At 44.2% G+C, this 22,594-nt stretch overlaps 1 protein-coding gene and 1 pseudogene across 2 annotated transcripts; one reads left to right on the plus strand and one right to left on the minus strand.

Moving 5' to 3' along the window:
- The first annotated feature begins 1,979 nt into the window (after nt 1-1,979).
- On the plus strand, nt 1,980-11,913 carry LOC307048605 (eukaryotic translation initiation factor 2D-like; annotated as a pseudogene). The gene is made up of 8 exons: nt 1,980-2,035; nt 2,963-3,153; nt 4,646-4,729; nt 5,203-5,293; nt 7,868-7,975; nt 9,790-10,046; nt 10,547-10,664; nt 11,839-11,913. The product of its transcript is annotated as a eukaryotic translation initiation factor 2D-like (transcript).
- On the minus strand, nt 11,454-21,134 carry LOC307048602 (dual specificity tyrosine-phosphorylation-regulated kinase 3-like; the record flags this gene model as incomplete). Its single annotated transcript, XM_079697703.1, has 3 exons — nt 11,454-13,469; nt 19,077-19,188; nt 21,058-21,134. 3 exons carry the CDS (start codon nt 21,132-21,134, stop codon nt 11,895-11,897), a joined length of 1,764 nt encoding a protein of 587 aa, XP_079553829.1. The 3' UTR covers nt 11,454-11,894.
- Nucleotides 21,135-22,594: the final 1,460 nt, after the last annotated feature.

The raw sequence follows: 22,594 nt of genomic DNA on the forward strand, positions 1-22,594 counted from the left end.
GGAAAGGGAGATCTTGCTCTGCCAATAGGGAGGCAGGATGCTGTGTACAGAATCCCCTTGGGTCTTGGCTCCTACTTGTCAACCATGAATTAGTTTTTAGGCTGCTAATCTGTGCCTTCTTAGCCAGGACATATGGTGTGTACAATAGTTTTCACAGCTTGAAATTTCTAGTATGCCCTTGAATAACCTTCCTCGGCTCCTTGGTCAGAGACTGCTTCCATGGCTGTACTGCAATAGGCCTGGTCAACAGCACAGAGTCTGGCATCACACCCCCCCGAGTGTGGCTGGGTGGGGGCCCAAGCGGAGAAGGATCTGTGGCACTCTCCTCCTCTGGGCTCCTCTGACGTTGGCTTTATGGCTGGGATGGTTCAGAATAAAGGCATGGTGGGTCAGAAGTGCAGGAGGAGATGGAGCTGTGGCTGACCCCAGATTAAGGGCAGAGATGGTGGTGGACAGAGACTGTGCAAGGCCTCATCTTTGTTATAGCCCAGATGGACTTCTCCTGTGTGTGACTGTATCACCAAATTAAAGCAATTAGGATTTTTTTTCTTGGTGGATGGACACTCTGCTCTGAAATTTTCATTAGCAAAATTAAGTTTAGTAGGGGCCAGGACCCCAGGTGATTAAATCCTTGTCTCCAGGGTACACAGCAGTCCCTTTCAGGGAAACCCAATCCCTCACCCCTGCCTGAGACTGTTTTTTGTTTGTTTGTTTTGGACTAATATCTACCATTTATGGGAAAATTTCAAAGCACCCTGCAATATATCACATGCGTTATCTCAGTGGTTTCTCACAGAAGCCCAGTGAAGTAGGTATTACCTCCACATCTTACAGAGAATGTAAGAGTTTCAGAAAGGATAAGCCATTGGCCCAAGATCAAACTGCTAGGGAGAAGCCAAACCATAATTTGATTTTACTATGCCTCAAAATTATTTTTTTATAAGCACTCTGAGTTTTTAAAATTGCTTTGGAAACAAAATCCCCCCAAATAATGCCTGCATGCAAAAGGTACCTAAAAAGGTCCAAAAATGTGGGGGTTTTTAACCAAAAATGTTCTAGGGCTTCCCTGGTGGCGCAGTGGTTCAGCGTCTGCTTGCCGATGCAGAGGACACAGGTTCGCGCCCCGGTCCGGGGAGATCCCACATGCCGCGGAGCGGCTGGGCCGCTGAGCCTGAGTCATGGCCCCGGCGCCTGCACGTCCGTAGCCTGTGCTCCGCAACGGGAGAGGCCACAGCAGTGAGAGGCCCGCATACCGCAAAAACAAAACAAAAAAAAAAAGTTTTAAATAACAGATTTGAAGATCATTTGTATAGTTTTTTCCTCTTAACAGGAGGTCAAACCTCGGACTAAAGTGGATTCCCTGTTATTGTTATTATCACCTCATGTAAATTAAAAAACAGGAAGGAGAAAATCTCGGAAAGAATTCTAGCTGAGGCCCCAAGTGTGCAATAAAATGTAAAGATCTTAATAAACAAAAGCCCTGAAGAAAAGCATTCAAGAGGCCTGCAAGTTTAATAAAACACGAGTTCAATTAATTTTGTGCAGCTGAACTAAACTGAATGGAATGAGAGCTGGCAGAGCTCCTACTCAACACACTAGAACGCTGATGGAGTAAAAATGAACGGAATCGCTGTTGGCCCCAGAGATACTACAGACGCGCACGCTCAAGCCACTCGCCTAGGCGCAGAGCCGGGCAGAAGGGGTGAGGCGAAAGGGTGCACCGCTCCGCGCAGGGATCCGCCCCGCCTTCTCCGGCCCCGCCTTCTCCGGCCCCGCCCCCCATGCTTCAGTTCCCAGCCTTGCCACTAGGGCCGGCCGCGAAGCTGCGCGGCCCCGGTTTCCAGCCGCGCCCTTTTCCCAGCCGGGCCCAAGCATGGCTGCCTCCAGTACTGCGGGTTGGGAAGCTGCCGTGCTCGCGCTTTCCTGACAGTCCCTGGCTGCTGTGGTCTCCTTCTCTTCCCCAGGCCACTCCAGCAGACATGTTTGCCAAGGCCTTTCGGGTCAAGTCCAACACGGCCATCAAGGGGTCGGACAGGTGAGGGAAAGAAGAGCCTGCTCTGCCCACCAGGGCACCCAGACATCTCTGAAGCTCGGCTGGCTCACAGCCTTTTCTGGGCTGGGTCATCCGACTTGGGGTGGAGGCCGAGGGGTACAGCCGGAGAAGGGACCCCGGGGGGCGGGCAAGGGTGAGTTAGACGTGTTTTGAGAGTGAAGATGGAGAGGAGGCCTGATTTATCTCCCAGGCTGTCTTTTGGATATTTTAGTGAGTTTACGAGAAAGCGTATAATTCAATCAGCGCGTATTGACTGCAGTCTGTTTAAGGTGTCGTGGAGGATGCCAAAATGAAGGAAAACGGGGTCCCTGCCCTACCAAGAGCTTTGAGTCCCTTGGGAGAGATTAGATGGGGCACAGAGAACTACAAGTATACGAGAAGAAGTGTGTAGTGATTACCACTGGCAGGAGAGACAGGTGGAGGGTGAGGTGAGAGAGGATAAGGCATATGTGGTAAGAACTGTATCTGTTCAGTTTTGCAAATGAAGGTGTCACCTTGGGAATTTTGGAGGCAGTGTTGTATAGTTGTCATTCTTGGTGCCCTAGCAGAGCTGTTTAATCATAAGTTGACAGATTTGGCAAGCATAGATGAGAAAGGAGTGGGTCCAGGAGCTCTGTGTAGAGTCAGGAAGGCAGGGCTTAGTTTCTAGTGGTAGGCTAACTTGGGTTGCTTACCGGATCTCAGTTTTTTCCTCTCTTTGTAAAATGGAAAGACATGCCCCAGGAACATGTGAAAATAGATGAGACATTGGATGAGAAAGAGAATGGGATGTTTTGGAAGAGTGAGAATAAGGCATCATCAACCAGTCTTTTTCTTGGGCCTCGTGATTTTATAGTAAGTCTTGAGTCCTCAATATTTATTAAAATCCATCGAGGCAGCATACATACCAGGTATGTGTGCTCTCTGCAGGAGAAAGCTTCGGGCCGATGTGACAGCTGTTTTCCCCACTCTTGGAACGGATCAGACCTCTGAGTTAGTACCTGGAAAGGAAGAACTCAACATTGTGAAGTTGTATGCTCACAGAGGGGATGCAGTGACTGTGTACGTGAGTGGTGGTAACCCCATCCTATTTGAACTGGAGAAAAATCTATATCCGACAGGTATGGCAATGGGATGGAGATGGCCATTACTATGGTCCTTGCCTAACATCTGTTTCCTCCATTAATCTGTCTTCCTTAAAACCAATAAATGCAAAATCTCCCTAAGAATCTTTTTGGATTTAGTGTCCCTAGAATTGGGCCTTTCAAGATCAGAAACTGTTATAGAAGTGAGGGAAAACAAGGGTTAACACAAAAAGAGGGTGGTTGCCAAGGGAAATTCTGAGGTGCAGAAACACTGGTTTCTAGTGGGTTAAGTAGGGATTGGAGCCGAGGTCGTGAAAAGGGTGGAGTTTCAGGGCATGTAAAAAATGCTTCTTAAAACTTTCACTAGTGGAATTTTCTTAAGATACTGAAGAGATACTGTGATGGGAAAGAAGCTGGGTTAGTTAAACTCCATACCCAGCTGTCTTAGTGGTGGACTTTGGTTGAGATGTCTCACAGGGATTCTTTCTTAGGCTCTTGTCTGGCTCTCAGGATACTTTGCTTGCTTTCTTTGTCACAGATCTCAGGGAGGCAGTGTCCTTTTCTCTTTTCCATGGCTGCCGACACCTACTTTGTCATTTGGGGGCTTTTCTTCCTCCCAGCTTGGCTGCAGCAGTGCAGTGCAGTCTCCTACCCCAGGCCACCCCTACCCCCACCCTGCTTTGCTGCTGTACACATACAAGCCCTTTTTGATCTAAGGGTTTTACTGCTAATCCCTGTGGAAACAGAGAGAATAAAAATAATACACATGGGACAGTTTCAGAATTTCTTACAGGCCGGTGCCCTGGTTTCGAATTACTTGCTTCTGAGGACATAAAAGGAATCCTCTTTGGGGCTCTGTCCCTACTTTTATCCACTGTGGCCATTTTTGGCTGCTGCAGTGCAGGTGGAACAATAGGTGCCTCCAAGTCTCAAGTGACACCCAGTTTCTTAAGTCTCCGCCTTCTTCAAGACTGCAGCCTCTTTGAGAAGGGAGTCAGCCTGATGTAAACTATATGGAATGTGTTTCCCACAGGAAAAGGGGCACTCAGTTCCCAGAGAGGGGAAAAGGGATACTGGACAGGAAGAGCAGATGTTCACTTCATCACTAGTTTTAGCCTTACAGATAAATATCCAACTTTGGCAACTAAACAGACTCTTAGAGCTGTAGCTCACTTCATGTGTCTTCCGACCAGTAAAAGTGATAACTTCTCAAGATCATAGATTGAGAGAAACTACTGCAAAGAGCTCAGTATAAATATGTAAAGAATGCAGGTCTCTAAGGCTAAAGGAAGCAAGGATTCTCATGTAAATAGCATATAACATATAAACCGCTTCACAAACTTGGGGTAACCTAATAGAAAAAAAAAGAATGCAACTTCTTTGGGCATCCCCTTACAACCTTCTCTCTAGCTTTGACTTGAGTTTCTTTTCTACATCCTGATTAATGTGGCCTTAGTGTTTGGCTTTGCCATTCCCCAGGGGGTTGACTTTTGGGCAGTAAGTGTTTTCTGGCTCTCTTCTTGGACAGTGTACACCCTGTGGTCTTATCCTGATCTTCTAGCAACATTTACAACATGGCCCCTGGTGCTTGAAAAACTGGTGGGGGGAGCAGGTAAGAGTATTTTCCTATATTCTGGATAGTGGCTGAAACCTACTTAGTAAAGGCCAACTACTTTAATAAATGTACCCATTTTGTGCATTCATATGATTGAAAAATAGAATTTTTCCCTCATGTCTGTTGCATCTCTTACTTGGCTGCTTCCATAAGCTCTCTGACCCTGCTGTAAGGCTTAAATAAGATAAGTGACATGAAAGTGCTTTGTGAACTGCCATATGCTATACTTTAGATTAATAAACTGAATTTAGGAAACCAGAACAAGATAGATCATGGAACTGGACCCTCAGCTTGGTGCTTCAGTTTGACCACTAGTCTCCCAGAAGGAAAAGGTCTGATCCTCAGTTTGCCACTTTTTATTTTCATTATGAATAATGTAGTTGATGCTTAACAAATGTATGTTTGTTGAGCAAATGAATAAATGATGAAGTAAACTGTGGAGTTAGTTGCCATGCTTTTGTTTCCTACAGATTTGATGCTGCCAGGGCTAGTGGTGCCCCCTGCTGGTCTGCCTCAGGTACAGAAGGGTGACCTCTGTGCCATTGCCTTGGTGGGGAACAGGTACTGTGCCAGTCAGCTGTGCCTATGGGGAAAAAACTTAGGGAAAACTTGGGAGGGGTGGGAATGACAACTTCACAGCATATGGATAAAGGATTAAAAGAAAAAACATATTCTTCCTGAGCAATCAGAGAGTGGGGAATGGCAGTGAGCCTGTGGGGTGTCCATACATCTGGGCCAAGTGTATTTGCTCCTGCTGCTGCTTCTTCTTTTTTAAATTTTATTTGTTTTTTTCTCCTTTAACAATTTTTTTCTTAGATTTACAGAAGAGTTGCAAGTATAGTACAGAGTCCTGAAATACTTCTTACCCAGCTTCCTGTAATATAACATCTTGTATAACCACAGTACAGTTATCAACACTAAGGAATTAACATTGGTACAGTCCTTTTGACACTATTACAGACTTTATGCATATTTCCCCAGTTTTCCCACGATGTCTTTTTTTTCTTTTTTTGTGTTCAAGAATCCAGTCCAGGGTACCACATTGCATTTAGTTGTCGTGTCTTCTTAGTCTCCTGTCTGTGACATTTTCTTGGTCTTTCCTGCCTTGCATGACTTCAACATTATTTTTGTCGAACATCCACATCATCATCCTCATCTTTTAATTATTTTTAATAGATTTATTGAGATATAGTTTTCATACTATAAAATTCACCTGTTTCAAATGTACGATTCAGTGATTTTTTTAAGTATATTTACAGGGTTGTTCAGCCATCACCACAGTGTCTCTTTTTTAAAATAAATTAGGAAGTAATGGTATGAACAGTTCTGAAAAATCAAAACCCTCTCACCCCATAATCCTTTTGTCCTAGAAGTAACCATTATCATTCTGATGCATGTCCTTGTCAGCCTTCTTCAATGCATATATAAACGTGCATATAAAATGTATGGTTTGGGGTGTGTAGGTTTAAAAATACAAATAAACAAACTTTATCCCTATTACTTTTTCACTTCAGGTAGTGGGGACATTTTCCATGTCAGCAAGCACAGATAAGCTGAATCTTTTTACCCACTGTGGGGTGATGGGAAAAGTCCTCTTCTAGTGGACATTGTGGTTGCCTCTACTTCGTCTCTCTCACAAACAAGATCTTCCTGATGCCTCTAGGGACACTAGTGCCAATATTTTTCTAAAGTAGATACTAGGAAGCAGAACTGTTTGGCTGAAGATCGTGCATATTTTCTGTTGCCCTATAAAAATGCTGTGTCAGTTTTCCCTCCTACCTACAGGGTATATGGAGCCTGTTTCCTTACATGCTCACCGACACTGGATATGATGGGTCATTTTCATTTGTATCATCCTGAATGAAAAATGACATCTTATTATTTTACTCATTGGTTCTTTGCGAGGGAAACATGGTAGGCATGGGAGGGGTCAGTGTTTAAAGATCTTATTTTTGTTGCTCATATTCTCCCATTTTCCTTGAACCTTTGGGAACCAAGCACCTAGAAATGTTTCCTTCCTTGTTTACCTGTAGCAAAACTTGAAGTTGAAAAGAATGGTGAAATTATTGTTTTTTCCCCCCAGTATTCTATGCAAGATAGGAGAAAACTACATAAATGTGTATTTGGCCTCTCAGTTTGGCATTTAGAATGTATGTGGGAATGAATCCTAGGTGGTTTATGGAAGGAGGTGAGGGTACAAGGGAGTTTACTAAAACTACAAGACAGGTTCGAGACCGAAGTTCTTGAGCCATTGACGATTCCAAGGGTGGAAGACAAAGACCTGTCTTTTAGGAACTGGGAAAGAAGCCAAATTCAAAGATTCTGTGGCAGGAACTGACCCATGGGCACAGGAAGTGGAGCCACCAGATTAGCAAACGTTCTTTTTGAAGTTCAGGTGTTGGGAAATCTGCCCTTGAATCGTCTCCCTTGGGTCCAGGCAACGTTGCCAGGCTTGTATATTCCCCTCCTGTTAGCCAGCTGACACCGATCCTTACAGGCAATGTGTGAGCATTGCTGAGTAACAGTGGGCTGACAGAGATTTCCCATTTGGGCTTTGGAAGTTTTTTGTAGTTATTGTAAATGTGGTTGTTTCTGATATTTTGGACACATCCATTTCTTAGATAGATGTTATACAGAGCAAGCCCTGTTATAAAGAACCAACTCAGAAGGAACCTTTCGTTGGTACCACTGTATCTCTCTTCTCTCTTCCCTCTGGCATCCCTCAGCCTAATTTATGGCATATGAATGGCCTCCCTTCTGAATTTCCATATAGGATGGCTATGCCTTTTTTAAGATAGGGGAGATAATTTATGTTTTGAAATTAAAGAAAGGGAACTTTAAATATCCTTCTGAGTCCTGCCTGGGTTTGGTTCCTAATAAGAATATAACAATGATAACATCAGTAGAGGAGTTACTTACACAGAAGGGAATATTTGGTCCAGGAATTTTTGAAAGTCGTATGTGTAGGTAATTTGAATAAGATTGAGACTGCACCGAGTTTTAGCTCTGTGATACAAGTGGATGCTTCAGATTTGCAACCGTGGTGCTTTGAACACACGTGTGGAAACCTGGTCCTGACATGTGCCCTCCTGGAAGACTTTCCCTGACCCTCGTCTCTGACCTCCTCCTTCTCAGAGCCCCCGTTGCCATCGGAGTTGCTGCCATGTCCACAGCCGAGATGCTGACCTCAGGTCTGAAGGGAAGGGGCTTCTCTGTGCTCCACACCTACCAGGACCACTTGTGGTGGGTTCCATGCTTTTTCTGTTTTATAGGGAGCTGGGCGGAGGGAGCCCAGGGCCTGGATTGAGAAGCGAGAGTTTTGATCCCTGCTGTGTCCTTAGTCAAGTTGCTGACCCTAGACATTAATTTCCTTGCAAAATGTGGAGAAAAGATTTTTTTTTGGCCTGTTAAGAAAAGAAATTACAGAGAACTTTATTTCCTAGGTGAATTATATAATCCTAGGGCTGGAAGAAGGCCTTGGGGATCGTCTTCTCTGCCTCTCAGTACAGTGATGTTCTTTATTTTTATGGCACTGGTCGATCTGGCCTTTTCTGCCGTGTACATTTAGGCATTTTCTGACCCCATGATGAGTGCTCGGGAATTCTCACCTCTGAATCCAAATCAAAGCAGAGTAGATCCTCAGGCACCAGGGTGACAACCTGATGACTTTCATGTTCAAGTTCCACATTTCGGATCTCCTCCTCATTACGGAACTGGCACTTTCTCACTGTGACGGTTGCTCTCTGGAGCTGTATGTGAGTTTATTTTCTAGTTATTTTCGTGTCATTTAACCAAAATAGTAAGTAGTGCTTTTCTCGAAAGCAGTATACCTGGTCTTCTGGCCAAGTGTTGTGTGGCCTGTTGGTATAGATTTACCCTTACGTTTTTAGTCAGTCTTGGAGTTACTTATTTTACAAGTATTGGCCAAGCCCTGCTTTGCTGGAGGTACAGCCTCATCAGTGTGGATTTCAGCAGGCATTTGAGGGCTGCTTACTCACGTACTCCCAGCACCTTGTTGTCTGACTGTTAGTCTGGGCAGTTAAGGTCCTGTTGTCTAAATTGTTTTATCAGTGGCTGCCTCAGTCTCCCCTCCTCCCGCCCTTTGAAAACACTTATGGTATTTACCTGATCAGAATAGCCTAAACATACGCTCTGGCCTCACTAGTAGCCATACTTAATAAGCCTTGCTGCGGCTGTTAGTAAAACTTTGTTGGACTTGCATAATGTTAGTTAACATAAAGCTTTTTGTTTTTCCCGCTCTGCTATGTGGCATCCCTTTTTTTCCTGTCTTCATAAGGCTTAGTGGCATAAAGCCATTGTAATCTCTACTCTGCAGGTTAGATTGCATTCTTTTTTTTCAGTTGAGGTATAGTTGATGTACAATGTTGTGTTAGTTTCAGGTGAACAGCCAAGTGATTCTAGTGACCATTACTATATCTAGTGATTCTAGATATAGATATATACATATATGTTCTTTCTCGGATTCTTTTCCATTAAAGGTTATTACAAGGTATTGAATATAGTTCCCTGTGCTATACAGTTGGTCCTTGTCATTTATCTATTTTAGATTGCATTCTGATTTAACACAGAAGCAGTCTTGAGCAGTCTTGAGCAGTCCAGGTGTTTGTAATTTGTTCCATACGCTCAACCTTGGGTTTGTATTTCACCAAACTGGCACTACAGATGCGTTTGCAATCTTCATTTGGTTATTTAATTCAAAATGGTTTTATTTTTAATTTATATGAAGGGAATATTTTGGAAGGGGAGCTCCACTTTAACTATATTGTCTTTAATTTTTCTCTGTCCCTGAATTTCTGTTTGAGTTAAGGAGGAGGCAAGAATTACTCTCCCCATTTCAAAGATGAGGAAACTGAGGCATGGGACTTCTCTGGGCCCAGAATTGGAAACAGAGTTGAGAGGCACACCCAGGTTCTCTGGCCTCTCCTGGACACCCCTGCCTGTGGGTCTTACTCTCTCTGGACCCCTGCTGACCCCCTGACCGGGGCTGGAGAGTGTTGTGGCTGCTGCTCAGTGTTTCTGACATGAGGTTTTTGCAGGCGATCTGGAGACAAGTCCTCTCCACCATCCATTGCTCCACTGGCCCTGGATCCCCCAGATCTCAGTGAAGAGAAGGGGTCTGTCCAGGCAGACACCACCTTGCAGGGAGACATGAGGCGCCTGACCCTGGAGGGAGAGGAGGAGGAGGAGGGGGAGGTTCAGCAGAGGTGTGGGGAGAAGTCCCCGTCGGAAGCTACGGAAGACCCCAGTGTCGGGGACCTGAGCCCAGGCCCCACGGACAGCTAGACCCTTCAAGGTACAGCTCTGGCAGGAGCAGGGCGCTCGCCTCTCAGTGTAGGGACTGAAGCGCTCTGCTCTGCTTCCGACCAGAGCGGCGCCAGGGCTCCGGGAGGGGCGGGGAAAGGCCTTAGTTTTGGTGAGGGTGGTGCCACAGCCCTTTGCCATCTTACCTGGGAGTCTTGCGCATATGTCGCGTTTCCCTGGATACCCGTTGACTCTGCTATTTGGACTGTTCCCAGCTACACGGCCCTCTTAGTTTTCTTCTGGCTCTGACTTCTCTATCAGAGAAGCATCTGCGCCTGGCTGGGCGGGACTTTGTGGCCTGACCCCTTCTGTGGGGTCAGACCTCGGTGAAGGCTCAGTGTTCTAGAGAGTCTGGGAGCTTTGGTGCCTGGGAATGGGCTCCTTCAGAGCTGAGGGGTGAGGTACGGATGTCACCGTGCGGGGAGTTATCTTGTGCTGCGCGGGCCTTCTGCGGCCTTCAGGAAGGATGTGGTTCTTGTCTTCTCCTTGCAGAGCAAATGGATGAACTGTTGCAGAGATGCTTCTTGCGTGCTTTGAAGTACCGCGTCAAAAAGGCTGACCTCCCTTTACTCACCAGCACTCTCCTGGGCAGCCGCATGTTCTCCTGCTGGTATGGAAGGCATGGTGTGGGCTGGGGGCCGGGCGGTGGGTCTGTTTCCTGCTCTTTGGTGGTAGGATGGGACAAGGCTGATGGGGGAATTGTTTTAGGGACATGATGTGGAAAGAGCGAAGTGGAGGGTTGATCTAGCAAATACTGAGTTTTAAAGACTTAAGTTTTAGCCAGTGAAAGGATGTCGAGGAAATGAAGGTTAAAATGCGCAAGGCGCTTTGAGCACTACCTCTGCTGTGGTGATTCTGGGCTCTTTTACGGATTGGGCAGCATGTCCGGCCCCGGAAGGGCCCTGGGGCAGCCTGTTTGTTCTGGAGGCTTCAGTCCCCTCACACCTTTCTGAAGAGTAGGTGGGCCAGATTAGGTTGTGTCAGCAGGAAGAATCGGTGTGAACCCCCCCACCCGACCCGCACACACAGCCACCAGCAGAGGGAGTGTTACATGTGGGTTGAACCTGGACTTTGAAGACTGAGCCATCTGGGCTCAAAAGCCAGCTCCCCAGGGTGTTGGAGCAAAGGTGTATTTGAGCCCATTACCAGGCTTCTCTGAGCCCTGATTTCTAACACTTGTAAGATTGCTGTCAAGATCGAATAACCTGACATTTAATAAGCACCCAGTAAATATTATCATGTCAGGAGATTTGCTTATTGATTTTCACCTCAAGTCTGAACTTCTTTCTTTTTGAGAATTTTGCTCTGTTGTTTAAAAAAGTGGTTTTAATGTAATTCTCTTCCTCTACATGTGAGCTTCTTTAAGGCATTCTATACACATGTGGGGTCTGGAGTGCGCGGCAGATCTAGTTTTCAGTCTCATCTATAACTACGGCCATGTCCCAAACTAAGCCTCTGGAACAGATGCCGAGGGAGACTAGAAGTGAATGTTCAGGATATACTTTGTGGTATATTGTCTACCTTGAGAGAAAAGGATTTAAACCCACAGAATAATACACAGGTTGGTGAACACCTGACAATAATAACAAAAGATGCACTGACTTATAAAAAGTCTTTTACTGTGTATCCCAGGATGGCCAATACAAGCTGGTTAGGTAATTAGCCCTTCAAGAGTTCTTTTACAGTCATATAAAAATGCTTTGCCTTGTTAAAAAAAGATATCTAGTCTACCAAAAACATATCCATGAATGGGCTTGGTGTTGTTTCTTTTTTTCCATTTTCAGGTTTGCAAGATAATTAAAAATACCTACATATCATCTCTGAGCACACCAGCTGTCCATTAGTTAATCAGTTTTGGCAATACAGTGCACAGAGGTATACCACCACTGGTTTCTGACGTTAAGTTAGCTTTAAGCTTATTGGCTATTCGTACAATTGGAGGCAGCTTGCAACCCAGGCCCTGGAAAGCATTTGCAGGGTTTACTACCCTTTTGCCTGACACCTTTTCAATGGTGAGAGGTCTGGGCACAGACTTGCTAATCCAAGGGTGTCTTAGTGCTTGAGCTGCGGTCAGGCGGGCAGAGGGGTCCCAGGTAAGACACCTTTTCAAAAAGTCTATGAAGAGGTAATCATCACACCCCTTCAGTGCTGTCCGCCAGTCTTTGCTGCCTGGGGGACCCCGCTTCTTACCCCTCCGTGAACGACCTCCCACAAACACAACCCTCCCATCTGCCTGACTGGTCGCAAAACAGTAGCGAGGTAGGCCCCTGGAGTTAATAAAGTACTTGGCACGTTTGGATTGCTCCAGGAGTTTTGGTGGTGGCATCCCTAGAAGCTCCATCATACAGGCCAGCTGGTCTCCTTCATCCTCTCCAGGGAAGAGAGGATGTCCTGTTAAAAGTTCTGCAAGGATGCAGCCAAAACTCCACATGTCAATGGACGTGCTGTAGCGGCTTCCTAAGATGATCTCTGGAGCTCTGTAGAACCGAGACTGGATATAGGTGTAAAGCTTCCGGTACTCAAAACAGCTGGACCCAAAGTCAATGACCTTAGTCGCACTGTGCCCATAGTGTTTCAGGAGAATGTTTTCTGGCTTCAGGTCACAGTGAATGATCTTGTTTCTGTGGAGAGCATCCAAGGATTGCAAGATGGATTGAGCAAACTTGCGAACCAACTGGATACTAAAACCCTGGAACTTGTTTTTTTTCATGAGCTCATAAAGGTCTACGCTCAGTAACTCAAAGGCCATGCAAACATGGTTCCGGAACGTGAAACTTTCCAGCATATGAATAACGTTCATGCTACCGGTTTTATCCAGCTTTTTAAGATGCTCCAAAATCCGGATCTCCTTGGCTGCTTGGCGATGGAAGTGCTTTTCATTGCGTACCATCTTCAGGGCCACGTACTGTCGAAGTTTGTGATCATAGACCCGGGCTACCTGCCCAAAACTGCCCTTGCCAATAATTTTCAGCACCTCATATCGATAAGCTAGATGGTCTCGAGGCACATAAATGTAGGCCCCATCTGCATCATCATAACCCCCATTATTGGGACCACCGATAACTCCATGTCTTTTTTTGGCATTTGGACCCACAAAGTAAATTTCTGGATAATTGATGATTTCCAGCTTCTCATAAGCAGTGAGGTGGTGTTTATACTGCTTCAGTGCTTGTTCTGGGGTCAGAGGCAACACTTTGGATGCTTTGGATGAACTGCTGGATTTTACTGTATTCAAACGATCTGAACTTTTACCCTGAGAAACTGTAGGAGAGCATTTTTCAGAGTCGTTGATGCCATCTGACTGAAAAGTATCAGATCTCCTGTTGCCAGATTCTTGAAATAGTTGTTCTACCTTCATCTCACCTCCATTCAGGAAGCACTGAGTAGGATCTCTTGTTAAATGCTCAGTGGTGATCTACGGCAAAGAGAAGTGAATCTATGTTAAAGTCACTAAAAACGGTGGAAGAATGAAAGAATCGTCCCCCTGACTGAACAAAACAACAAAACATGCCAGTTGTGTAGTTAAACGGCCCAAAAGTGAGATAAGAAAAGCAGGAGTCTCTAGAAACTCGTGTTATGTTAAACCTTGGGTTCCCTGACTGCTGTGGCCACCCCAGCCCCACTACATAGGCCTCCCTTTGTTCAAACCAAGACGGTCATCTTACCATACCCGAAACATGCTAGATTCCTTCTAACTGGTATGTCTTCCTACCGAGAAGCTTTTCACCCCATCCACTCAAATCCTACGCTCTTTCAAAGCCCAATGCTAGTCCTCCCTCTTCCACTTAGAAGTACTCCAAGCCCATACTAACTATGGCTCCACTCACATCTTAAGTGCAGCTTTTCGAGTCTACCACGTAATCTGGCCCTTGTTATATATATACTGTCCTATATTGTTCACAAACTGTTTCAAGTATCTTCCCAAATCTTAAGGGCATGTACCAGGAGCAAATGAATACACATTAAAGTGTTCTGTAAATGATAAAGGGACAGAGGCAGGATGTGATCCCCAGGTCTTCTGAATCTTGGTCCAGAACATTAACATAACCTGGTACCAGCTTCTCCTAGTGCCTGTACTATTCTCCAGTAGGGCTGAATGTTGACCTTGGCCTGGAATCAACCAAGGCCTCATCATCTACTCCTGGGTCCCCAAATAAATGATCACATCTTTCTATCTCTGTTCATTGAATCACAAAATTTCTAATCCAGAGAGAACTCTTGAGATCACCAAGGCCAATTCTTTATGTATCTGATGAATAGCAGTGAGAATCTAAGGCCCCAGGGTGCTTCTTGTAAAACTCTCCTAAAGACAAAGAATCTCCTTTCTCTCTCCTTCCCTTGCTCATAGACACATACACTAGTCTCCCTCAGCAAACGCCTACGTGATAAAGGCATACAACTCTTTTGACTTGATTTGGCATCACCTTTTCCTGCAAGGAACAATAACCTACAGAAGAAAACTCTACTTATTAAATACCTCTGAAATGAAATAAGATTCTTTGAAACTCGATGGAGGGAAAGACAATGAAAAAGCCAAACGCTAAAAAAAATACTAAGAAGAATATAAGAATGTGCTAGAAGGAAAGAAGAAAAAAAGTGCTAAATCTGTTGTTTAAAAAAAAAGTTTGGGATACTTCAAAGAACAACTATTTTTCTTAACAGACCCTGAAGAACTTTACCCCCGATCTGTATGATTGAGAGCCTCTATGATCAGGGGTAGATAATTCCAGAGAAGCTCTGAGCTATATTTGTGATCTCTTAAAATATAACGCAAATTATAAGGTAATGATCCAAAGTGGCCAACCATTTAAAAAAGAGAATTTTAATATAACCTAAGCAAACAACACCTGACCCATCACCTATATAAATAAAAATATAAAAGATGTAAATATAAAAAACAAAAAAGGGATGAAAAAAAAATTAAGTGTTGGCATACTTTAGACAGCCCCTAATTTAGTTATAAAAGCACATTAGTTCCTGCCTGCTTCTTTTAGGTCATTTAATCAATTTAAACATTTATATAGTACTACAGTTACAAAAATGAGGCACTGCACCATCTTACATATAAGCAAAGCAGCCAGTACAACGGTAGCCATACTTTGGCATTGAGTTTCTACATAAAGAGGCAAGATACGGACCAGGAGAGATCTCTGATACCAAAATAGAGAACTATCACTAGTCAAGAAAATAAAACAGGCTGGCAGACAGAACCTAAATACCTTGCTAAGATGTACATATAATGCAACATTTTGTTTATCAGCAATTAAGTCAAATAACCATTCCTGTTTTTAGGGATGGAAAAAAAAGGTCTCATCCATCCATCTAACATTCACATGAGCACTAATTGTTCACAATTATAAAAGTGCCAAAAACCAGGTTACCTCAAGGCACTACAATCTATTAGGAGATAGGTTTGGCTGAACTAGGGAATTATAATTATTTGGTTTTAGGTAGATTTACATAACAAAACCAAATATTTGCATGCATCTAAACCAGTTTTCCTTAAATTTTTACTACCTAACCTAAATGCATCTAAATATTTACTGCTAAAATCTTGGGGACACATTCTGAAGAAATGTGAAGTCAGAAGGCCTAGGTTGGGGTCCTGGCTACACTGCTCAAAAACTGTAGGTCCCAGGGTAGGCTTAACCTTTAGCCCAGTTTCTTAGCCTCAATTTCTTTATCTTTAAAATGTGGATAATAATACCTCCTTGCAGGATGTTGTGTGAATCAAATTATAATTAATAATATATGTGAAAGACCCTCAGAAACTATAAAACATGTTAAAAACACTGGTAACAATTAGGCAAAATTCTCAATATATTGTTTAAACTCCAATACACCCTCCCTTTCCCCTTTCAGCTTATCTTTTCTCTCTGTGGTGCCTTCCTCTGCAGTTCCAGACTCCCTCCACCAGACATCTGGCATTAACTATGTCTTCTGCTCCGTGAAGGCCTGCACAATCAGCCTTCCCTTAGGATGCATGGAAACACCTCACCCACTTTCTCCCCCACATAAGACCTCCTTTCAACTTGCCATGCAATTTAATGGGTTATCTCTCCAGACATATTTGACCTTTAAAAAGATCAATGCTTTATCCCAAGGGAATGACTCTCTAGGACCCGCGGTCATCAATGACAAGCTGGTAGGAAAGGTATTTGTGGTCCAGGGTCCACCCCTGGGCATTTCACCTACTCTACCTACATGTAAGGCTGTGCTGGCTCTGGAGGTATTCATTTCTGTTTGTGGTAAAGAGAGGGTCTCAGGTACAGAATGTTAATAAGAACAGAAATTTAACTTCCACAGAACTATTACAATAAGATTAAGGATGTCATTTGGATTTCCTGACTCATGGTTTTTCCTTAAAGTGAGCCTAAATCTCTCTCTCTGCAAATTAAGTCTTATTTTGCCCTCCGGAACTACACAGGAGTGTCCAAATTTCCATGTTAAAGCCCTTCAGATACCTAAAAGGGGCTGTCCTGCCTTCACCATTTTTTCTCGAGGCTCATCATCCCCATCACATCCTCCACCTCACACAGCCTGGGTCAGGCTGCCTTACTATATCCTATTCACGTTCTCAACACGTTATGGGCTGCACGGTATATCTCTCTGCAAGTGTGGCTTCCAGAACAGAACAAGACACTTCAGGTCTAGTCCCCTGTGGACTGTCAAGGTTTGAACCTCCAATGAATCTGAAGAATTCCAGAAAGAAATTTTTCCACACAGGGAGGGGTTCTCGCCTTAGCTTTCTTTCCTTTCCTGTAATAACTCAAATACTGGTCTGAATCAATTATGTATCAAGTCTGCTGTGCTATAAATAAAACCTTCCTTCCGTTGTTCTAGGAGAATCTAGAATTTTCACACATGTTAAAGTAGTTACAAAACACTATATATTTCTAGTCTAGGGTTATAATCACAATAACTGACCAATGTCTGCTATCGACTTCAAATATTTTAACTATGTAATTATATCCAGAGAGACAAATAATGCCAGATTAATCATGTTTTATTTAAGAATGCTTCATGTACATTGTTAATTTGGAGCGCTCTTTTTTTTTTTAACACCCCTGTATTGGAGTACAATTGCTTTACAATGGCGTGTTAGTTTCTGCTTTATAACAAAGCGAATCAGCCATACATATACATATGTCCCCATATCTCCTCCCTCTTGCGTCTCCCATCCTCCCTATCCCACCCCTCTAGGTGGTCACAAAGCACCGAGCTGATCAATTTGGAGCACTCTTGACATTTCAAATAGAATCTTCAACTGCGTTAATCAAGTCTTAAAGATCTTGTTGAGAAATTCAGAAAAGGAATATCCTTCTCGTCCAGATATAAAACACCACCCCCTCCCTCGTTCTCGACCCTAAATCTCTGCAACACAAAGCTAACCCAATAAAAGCCTATGAGCAGATGATTTATAGTTTACAACAAGAATGTAAGGGCATCTTGGATAAACAATGAAGCCAAAGCACTCTGTGAAATGAGCAATAGCGTCTCGCAATGGAGTCATGGCATAATGAACTATAAGTGTTACTAAGAGGTCAAAAGCACTTTTTTCAGCAAAATTTGCAAAGACAGCATTGTTTTAGAATCTAAAATCTTGTGTTTTGCAAGCTGTGTTACTCTGAATACCACACAGTAAAAAAATTCATTTTGATCCTGAAACATACAATTTAATTGCCCTACTATATGGTGATTAGCACTGGCCAACTCTGAAGTAAAGTTAAAATGGACTTTAAGTCACATGATGACGGACTGTAAAAGTTTCCCAGAGAGATGTGCTAATTGTCAGCAAGTAACCACGAAATCTGATAGTCAACACACGAGTATATAGGTGGTTCTGGAGCTCTTAGAGGTTTTTACATATTAAAAACTATAAGCTTGTGGAGAATGGAAACTTACTGCACTTTAGAAAGGAGATTAAAAATAGGGTGACCAGCCTTCCAAATATATGTAGCCCGTATTTTGTAATATTATTAGCCTTGAAAGTAGTGAAGGGGTTGATTTTTAATGGCAAAAGCTGACAAACCGTTGGGAAGGACTATGAAAAATGCAAGCAGTGTTTTACATAGAAATAATTTTAGGTCTTAAACAGAAATATGAAGGAGAATTATTGATAAATTAGTCTACTCAGTTATTCAGTTTGTTCGTTGATGATATATGCAGCAAATTTTAAAGTCACAGGATAGATTCTCCCTGTCATGGAACTTGTCCAAAACCCTGCTCTCCCTACCACTCTGTGAGTGCCGAGGGAATGGGAATTAATTTATTCTCTTAAACATAAAACGGTGTCAAAAGCTAAATGTCTGCAAGCTCCAAAATGATTAAATGCATCGAAACCAAAATGTATTGCTAAGTTTCATTTATGATCTATAAAATGGTTCTCTTAAGCATACTAATAAGCTAGGACTGCATTTCTACCATGCAGGAAAAATCTGCAGATCTGTAAGTTCAGAGGTATTTTCTGTTTCTTGTTCTTGTTAAAATGAGCCATCATAATATACTGTACATACCATTCTATCAAAAAAAAAAATAACCACTATCTAGGGCTTCCCTGGTGGCGCAGTGGTTGAGAGTCCGCCTGCCGATGCAGGGGACACTGGTTCGTGTCCCGGTCCGGGAAGATCCCACATGCCGCGGAGTGGCTGGGCCCGTCAGCCATGGCCACTGAGCCTGTGCGTCTGGAGCCTGTGCTCCGCAACGGGAGAGGCCACAACGGTGAGAGGCCCGCGTACCGCAAAAAAACAAACAAATAAACACTATCTAGATAAAAGTAGCATGTCGTTTTTTTCCCTATTTACCCCAGTGATTGAAAGGAAGAGGTGGGCTCCAAATCAAAATCATTCTGAAAAGCTGAACTTGGACCACAGAAATTGTTATTTCAAAGTCAAGAGAAACCAAAAGTGAATAAAAAAGAGCCTGGGTTACCAGTGACATGTAACTGTACCTTGACCATTTAAAGTAGCACTTCCTCCTTTCCAGGCCCATTAGAGCTCAAAGAATTACTTCATTTACTTACATTTAGTCTTCTGGGTAGAGGTGGTTCAGAAGGATTGCGGAGTGCATTTGAACAGGGTGAGCCTTTGGTTTCATCTCTTATCACGACGGTATCATTGACAAAATCATCCAATCTAGTTGAAAGGATTACAGATAAAATCTGTCAGTAACTGAAGTATATAAATTTGTATTTCCAAAACACCCTTTAACTGCTTCATATCTGCTACAAAGAATAATTAATACAAACAAATGTCCACACTGCATTTTGGCACTGAATACACACCACAGGGGTATTTGGCAGAGGAAGGGAGGAAACCCAACTTTTCCTCCTTTTTTTATTTTTAAAGAAAGGACAGCATTTCTAGGTTTATAGTTTGAAATTGTTAAAATAAGTCGTACTTTCTGAATGTTGTTAACAATAGGGACCATCAAAAGAATCTCATTTAACTTACTACTTGAAAACGAAGGCTAGTTGAAATCTGAAGCCTAAAAGCTAACCAGAACAAACAAACAAGACAGAGAACTGTATTTTCAAGTCGGAGACTTGGATTCTAATCTCAGCTCTACCACTGGCTACTCTACCTTCCTCTCTGAGCCGTTGGCCACATGTTGTAAAGGGAAGAATAGTTCCAGTCTACGCACTTCTGGGTCTCACAAGCAAGAAATAAAAGGCCTTCTTAGGGCTTTCTCTTTATTTATTTATTTACTTTCCTACTTAACATCTATCTAACTTGTAGAAAAATACAGTGAATTCTACAGCAAATACTATGGGGATTCTCTAAATTACAAAACGTACTGGATTTCACATCTTTACCCACTTAATTTTCGGGTGGATGGTGGAAGCTAAATGCCAAATGATAATTTCTCTGCTCTTTAACACTGTGCCTCCCTCCACCGCTGTAAGGGAACACAAAAGACGGAGAGGATTTATTTAATCCACAGGATGGCGCTGAATAATGTATTTCATCTGCCACCAAGAACATGGATTTCCCAGTAACACACATCAGCATTTCATTGTATCATTTTTACATGATATACTATGAATACAATGATAATGAGCCAGCTGCAAGGGAAGAATTTTTTTTAATCTTTAAAACTATGCTGGAATATTTTAGTGGCTTATGAAAACTGTTTTGTAAAATTCTAGAGCTTTCTTAATCGATGTGTTATAGGAATACAAAGAGAAAAAAAACCGAAAAACAAAAACCAAACAGAAAACCCACTACAAATTATTTTTGGAATGTTCTCTTTTTAAAAAACATGCTTACATTCTGATAAAATTATACCTTTAACGGGAACTGCTTCATTGACAAGAACCAAAAATTCTGGATGTGACTGATTCTTTGCCAACAGTACGAATAAAACAAACAAAATGGGACAGACGTCCACATTTACAAAGAAAAAGACAGACTGAGGACCTACAAGATTTCCTAGAAATAGCCAAAGGAAATTACCCAAAGGTAGTCTCCATACAAATGAAGTGGGCAGGTGGTCCCTACTCTCCATTAAGGTGTAAAATCCTATGAAAGGTGGAGAATCTCTCAAAACACGATCCACAAAAAGTCCTACTCGGCAGAGCCCCTCACCTACACCCCTCACGGCAAAGCCCTTGGTTATCTGCTCTGAGCAACAGGGCTTATTTGAAAAGGTATTGCTCCCTGTCTCCCCCAGCTTGCTAAAAAGCCCCACCAAAAAAATCCCAGCTTCTCAGAGTTCCTACCATATACCCGCGATGTAGGACTTCAGAAATAATCCCCAGGGTGGGAATTCTTCTTTCCCTAACTCCTTTCTAGCCCACTCCCGCGCTGGGCTGGGGGCAGGGGAGCTGATGGAGAGGAAGAGGGTGGGCCAGTCCCGGAGAGGGAGTCAGACCCCTTCCCTCGTCCTTACTGCTTGGGGGCTCGCTCAACCTCCAGCCCAGTCCATCCACGCCCCCCGGCCTCGCCTGCCAGCTGCAGCGGCTCCTTCGGGAGCCCCAGCGCGTTATCCCCCGGCGCCGTTACCTCCGCGGCTGGGTCGGCAGTCCGTCTCCTGGCGGCCCCGCATCTTTCCGCCCGGACCCGCGAGCTGTGCCTCCCATCCGTTAGCTCCGGACCCCCCGGAGGGAGGGGCGGCGTTTGGACGGTCAGGCGAGCAGCGTCCACCTGAGCTGGGGCGGCTGCCTCCCGGGCCGCGACGTTTCCTCGGTAACTCTCTTCCACACAGTGCAGCTCCCAGCGCGTCCGCTCGGGACTGGCTGGGGTCGACAACTGCCAGAGGAGCAGCAGGGGCGGGAAGGGGAGTGGTGTGGTCGCCTAGCAACCGCGGCACGCCCCTTGAAACGCCTCGGCGCAACAATGTGGCCACGCACAGGGGCGGGGCCGCGGCCACTCCCCACTGAGCGGCGCGTGTCTCGGAAGCTCTCGCTGGCCCCGGAAGGTGGGAGGCGGGAGGCTGGGAACCCGCCGCCTGAGGTTGTCTGGTCGCTGGCTGAGGCCTGAGGGCCGCGGCTGGGGAGGTAGAAGGGCCCTGACGGAGGGTTTGTGAAATAGCAGCCCCCGATTTCTGCCTCAGAAGTGGCAGCCGGCACCTCACGGTCAGCTAGCTATCTCTTAGCAAGTTGCAGCCTAGAGTTCTAAAACCTCCCTTGAATATGAATAAACTAAGGACGAAAGACATGGGTAATTTCTCAGGCTTCTCCACTGAGGGGCGTCCCTCCGGAGGGTAATGAGTTAACAAAGGAAACCAATAATAATAAACCCATTTTGTGACACCACCGGCGCCACGAATCTTTTCATTTAACCTCGGTAACCATACTAGATGACATCCCTCTTTTATCTAGATTTAAGTAGGATCCGGAATTTAAGCTGAGGTATGTCTGACTCCCCTGCAATGGGATGCCACGGATGGTAGGGCTGAGAGCCATTTTAAGGATGAGGAAAGTGAGGCCAGAGGAGATCTGTGGTTGGCAAAGCCTGAACTAAATGTCTCCAAATTCCCAGCCTTCGTCCTGCTGCACCAGACCCCCTGGAAAGAAGGCTCTTCCTGTCTTCTTCCTTGGAATGGGTGGGGGTTTTCCCTTTACTTTTCTGAAAAGTTAAGATGCCTCGGCAACACCAAGGGTAAGCGGATTTGGATAGTTGGAACGAAAGTGAAAGGGAAGGAGGTTAAAACAGAAGAACACAAGTGTTGTTTTCTTGAGCGTAACGGCCAGTCGGATTATCTAAACCTACAAAACTCGAGGCAGGCTGTCTGACCCTTGAGGAGAGAACTAAACGTTATGGAAATGCCGAACACGGGCGCCACCTGGTGGGGCTTGGGGACTCCTTGCCCCAAGCCTGCAGAGCATAGTCCAGAAACCTGAACATTTGCATCCAAGGCTCATTTCCGTGAGACTAAAAGTCAGAGTCCCTGTTCTCATGTCTTTAGTAAAAACGCCCTTAAAATCCAAAGGCTCTTCACTTTATAAATTACTAATGTGTCAGTTTGGGGAACTTTACAATCAATGTTTTCTTTAGCCTATGATAAAAATATAAATTCAAAGATTTTCTTCCATGATGA

The sequence above is a fragment of the Hyperoodon ampullatus genome, assembly GCF_949752795.1.
Source record: "Hyperoodon ampullatus genome assembly, chromosome: 2".
NCBI lineage: Eukaryota > Metazoa > Chordata > Mammalia > Artiodactyla > Ziphiidae > Hyperoodon > Hyperoodon ampullatus.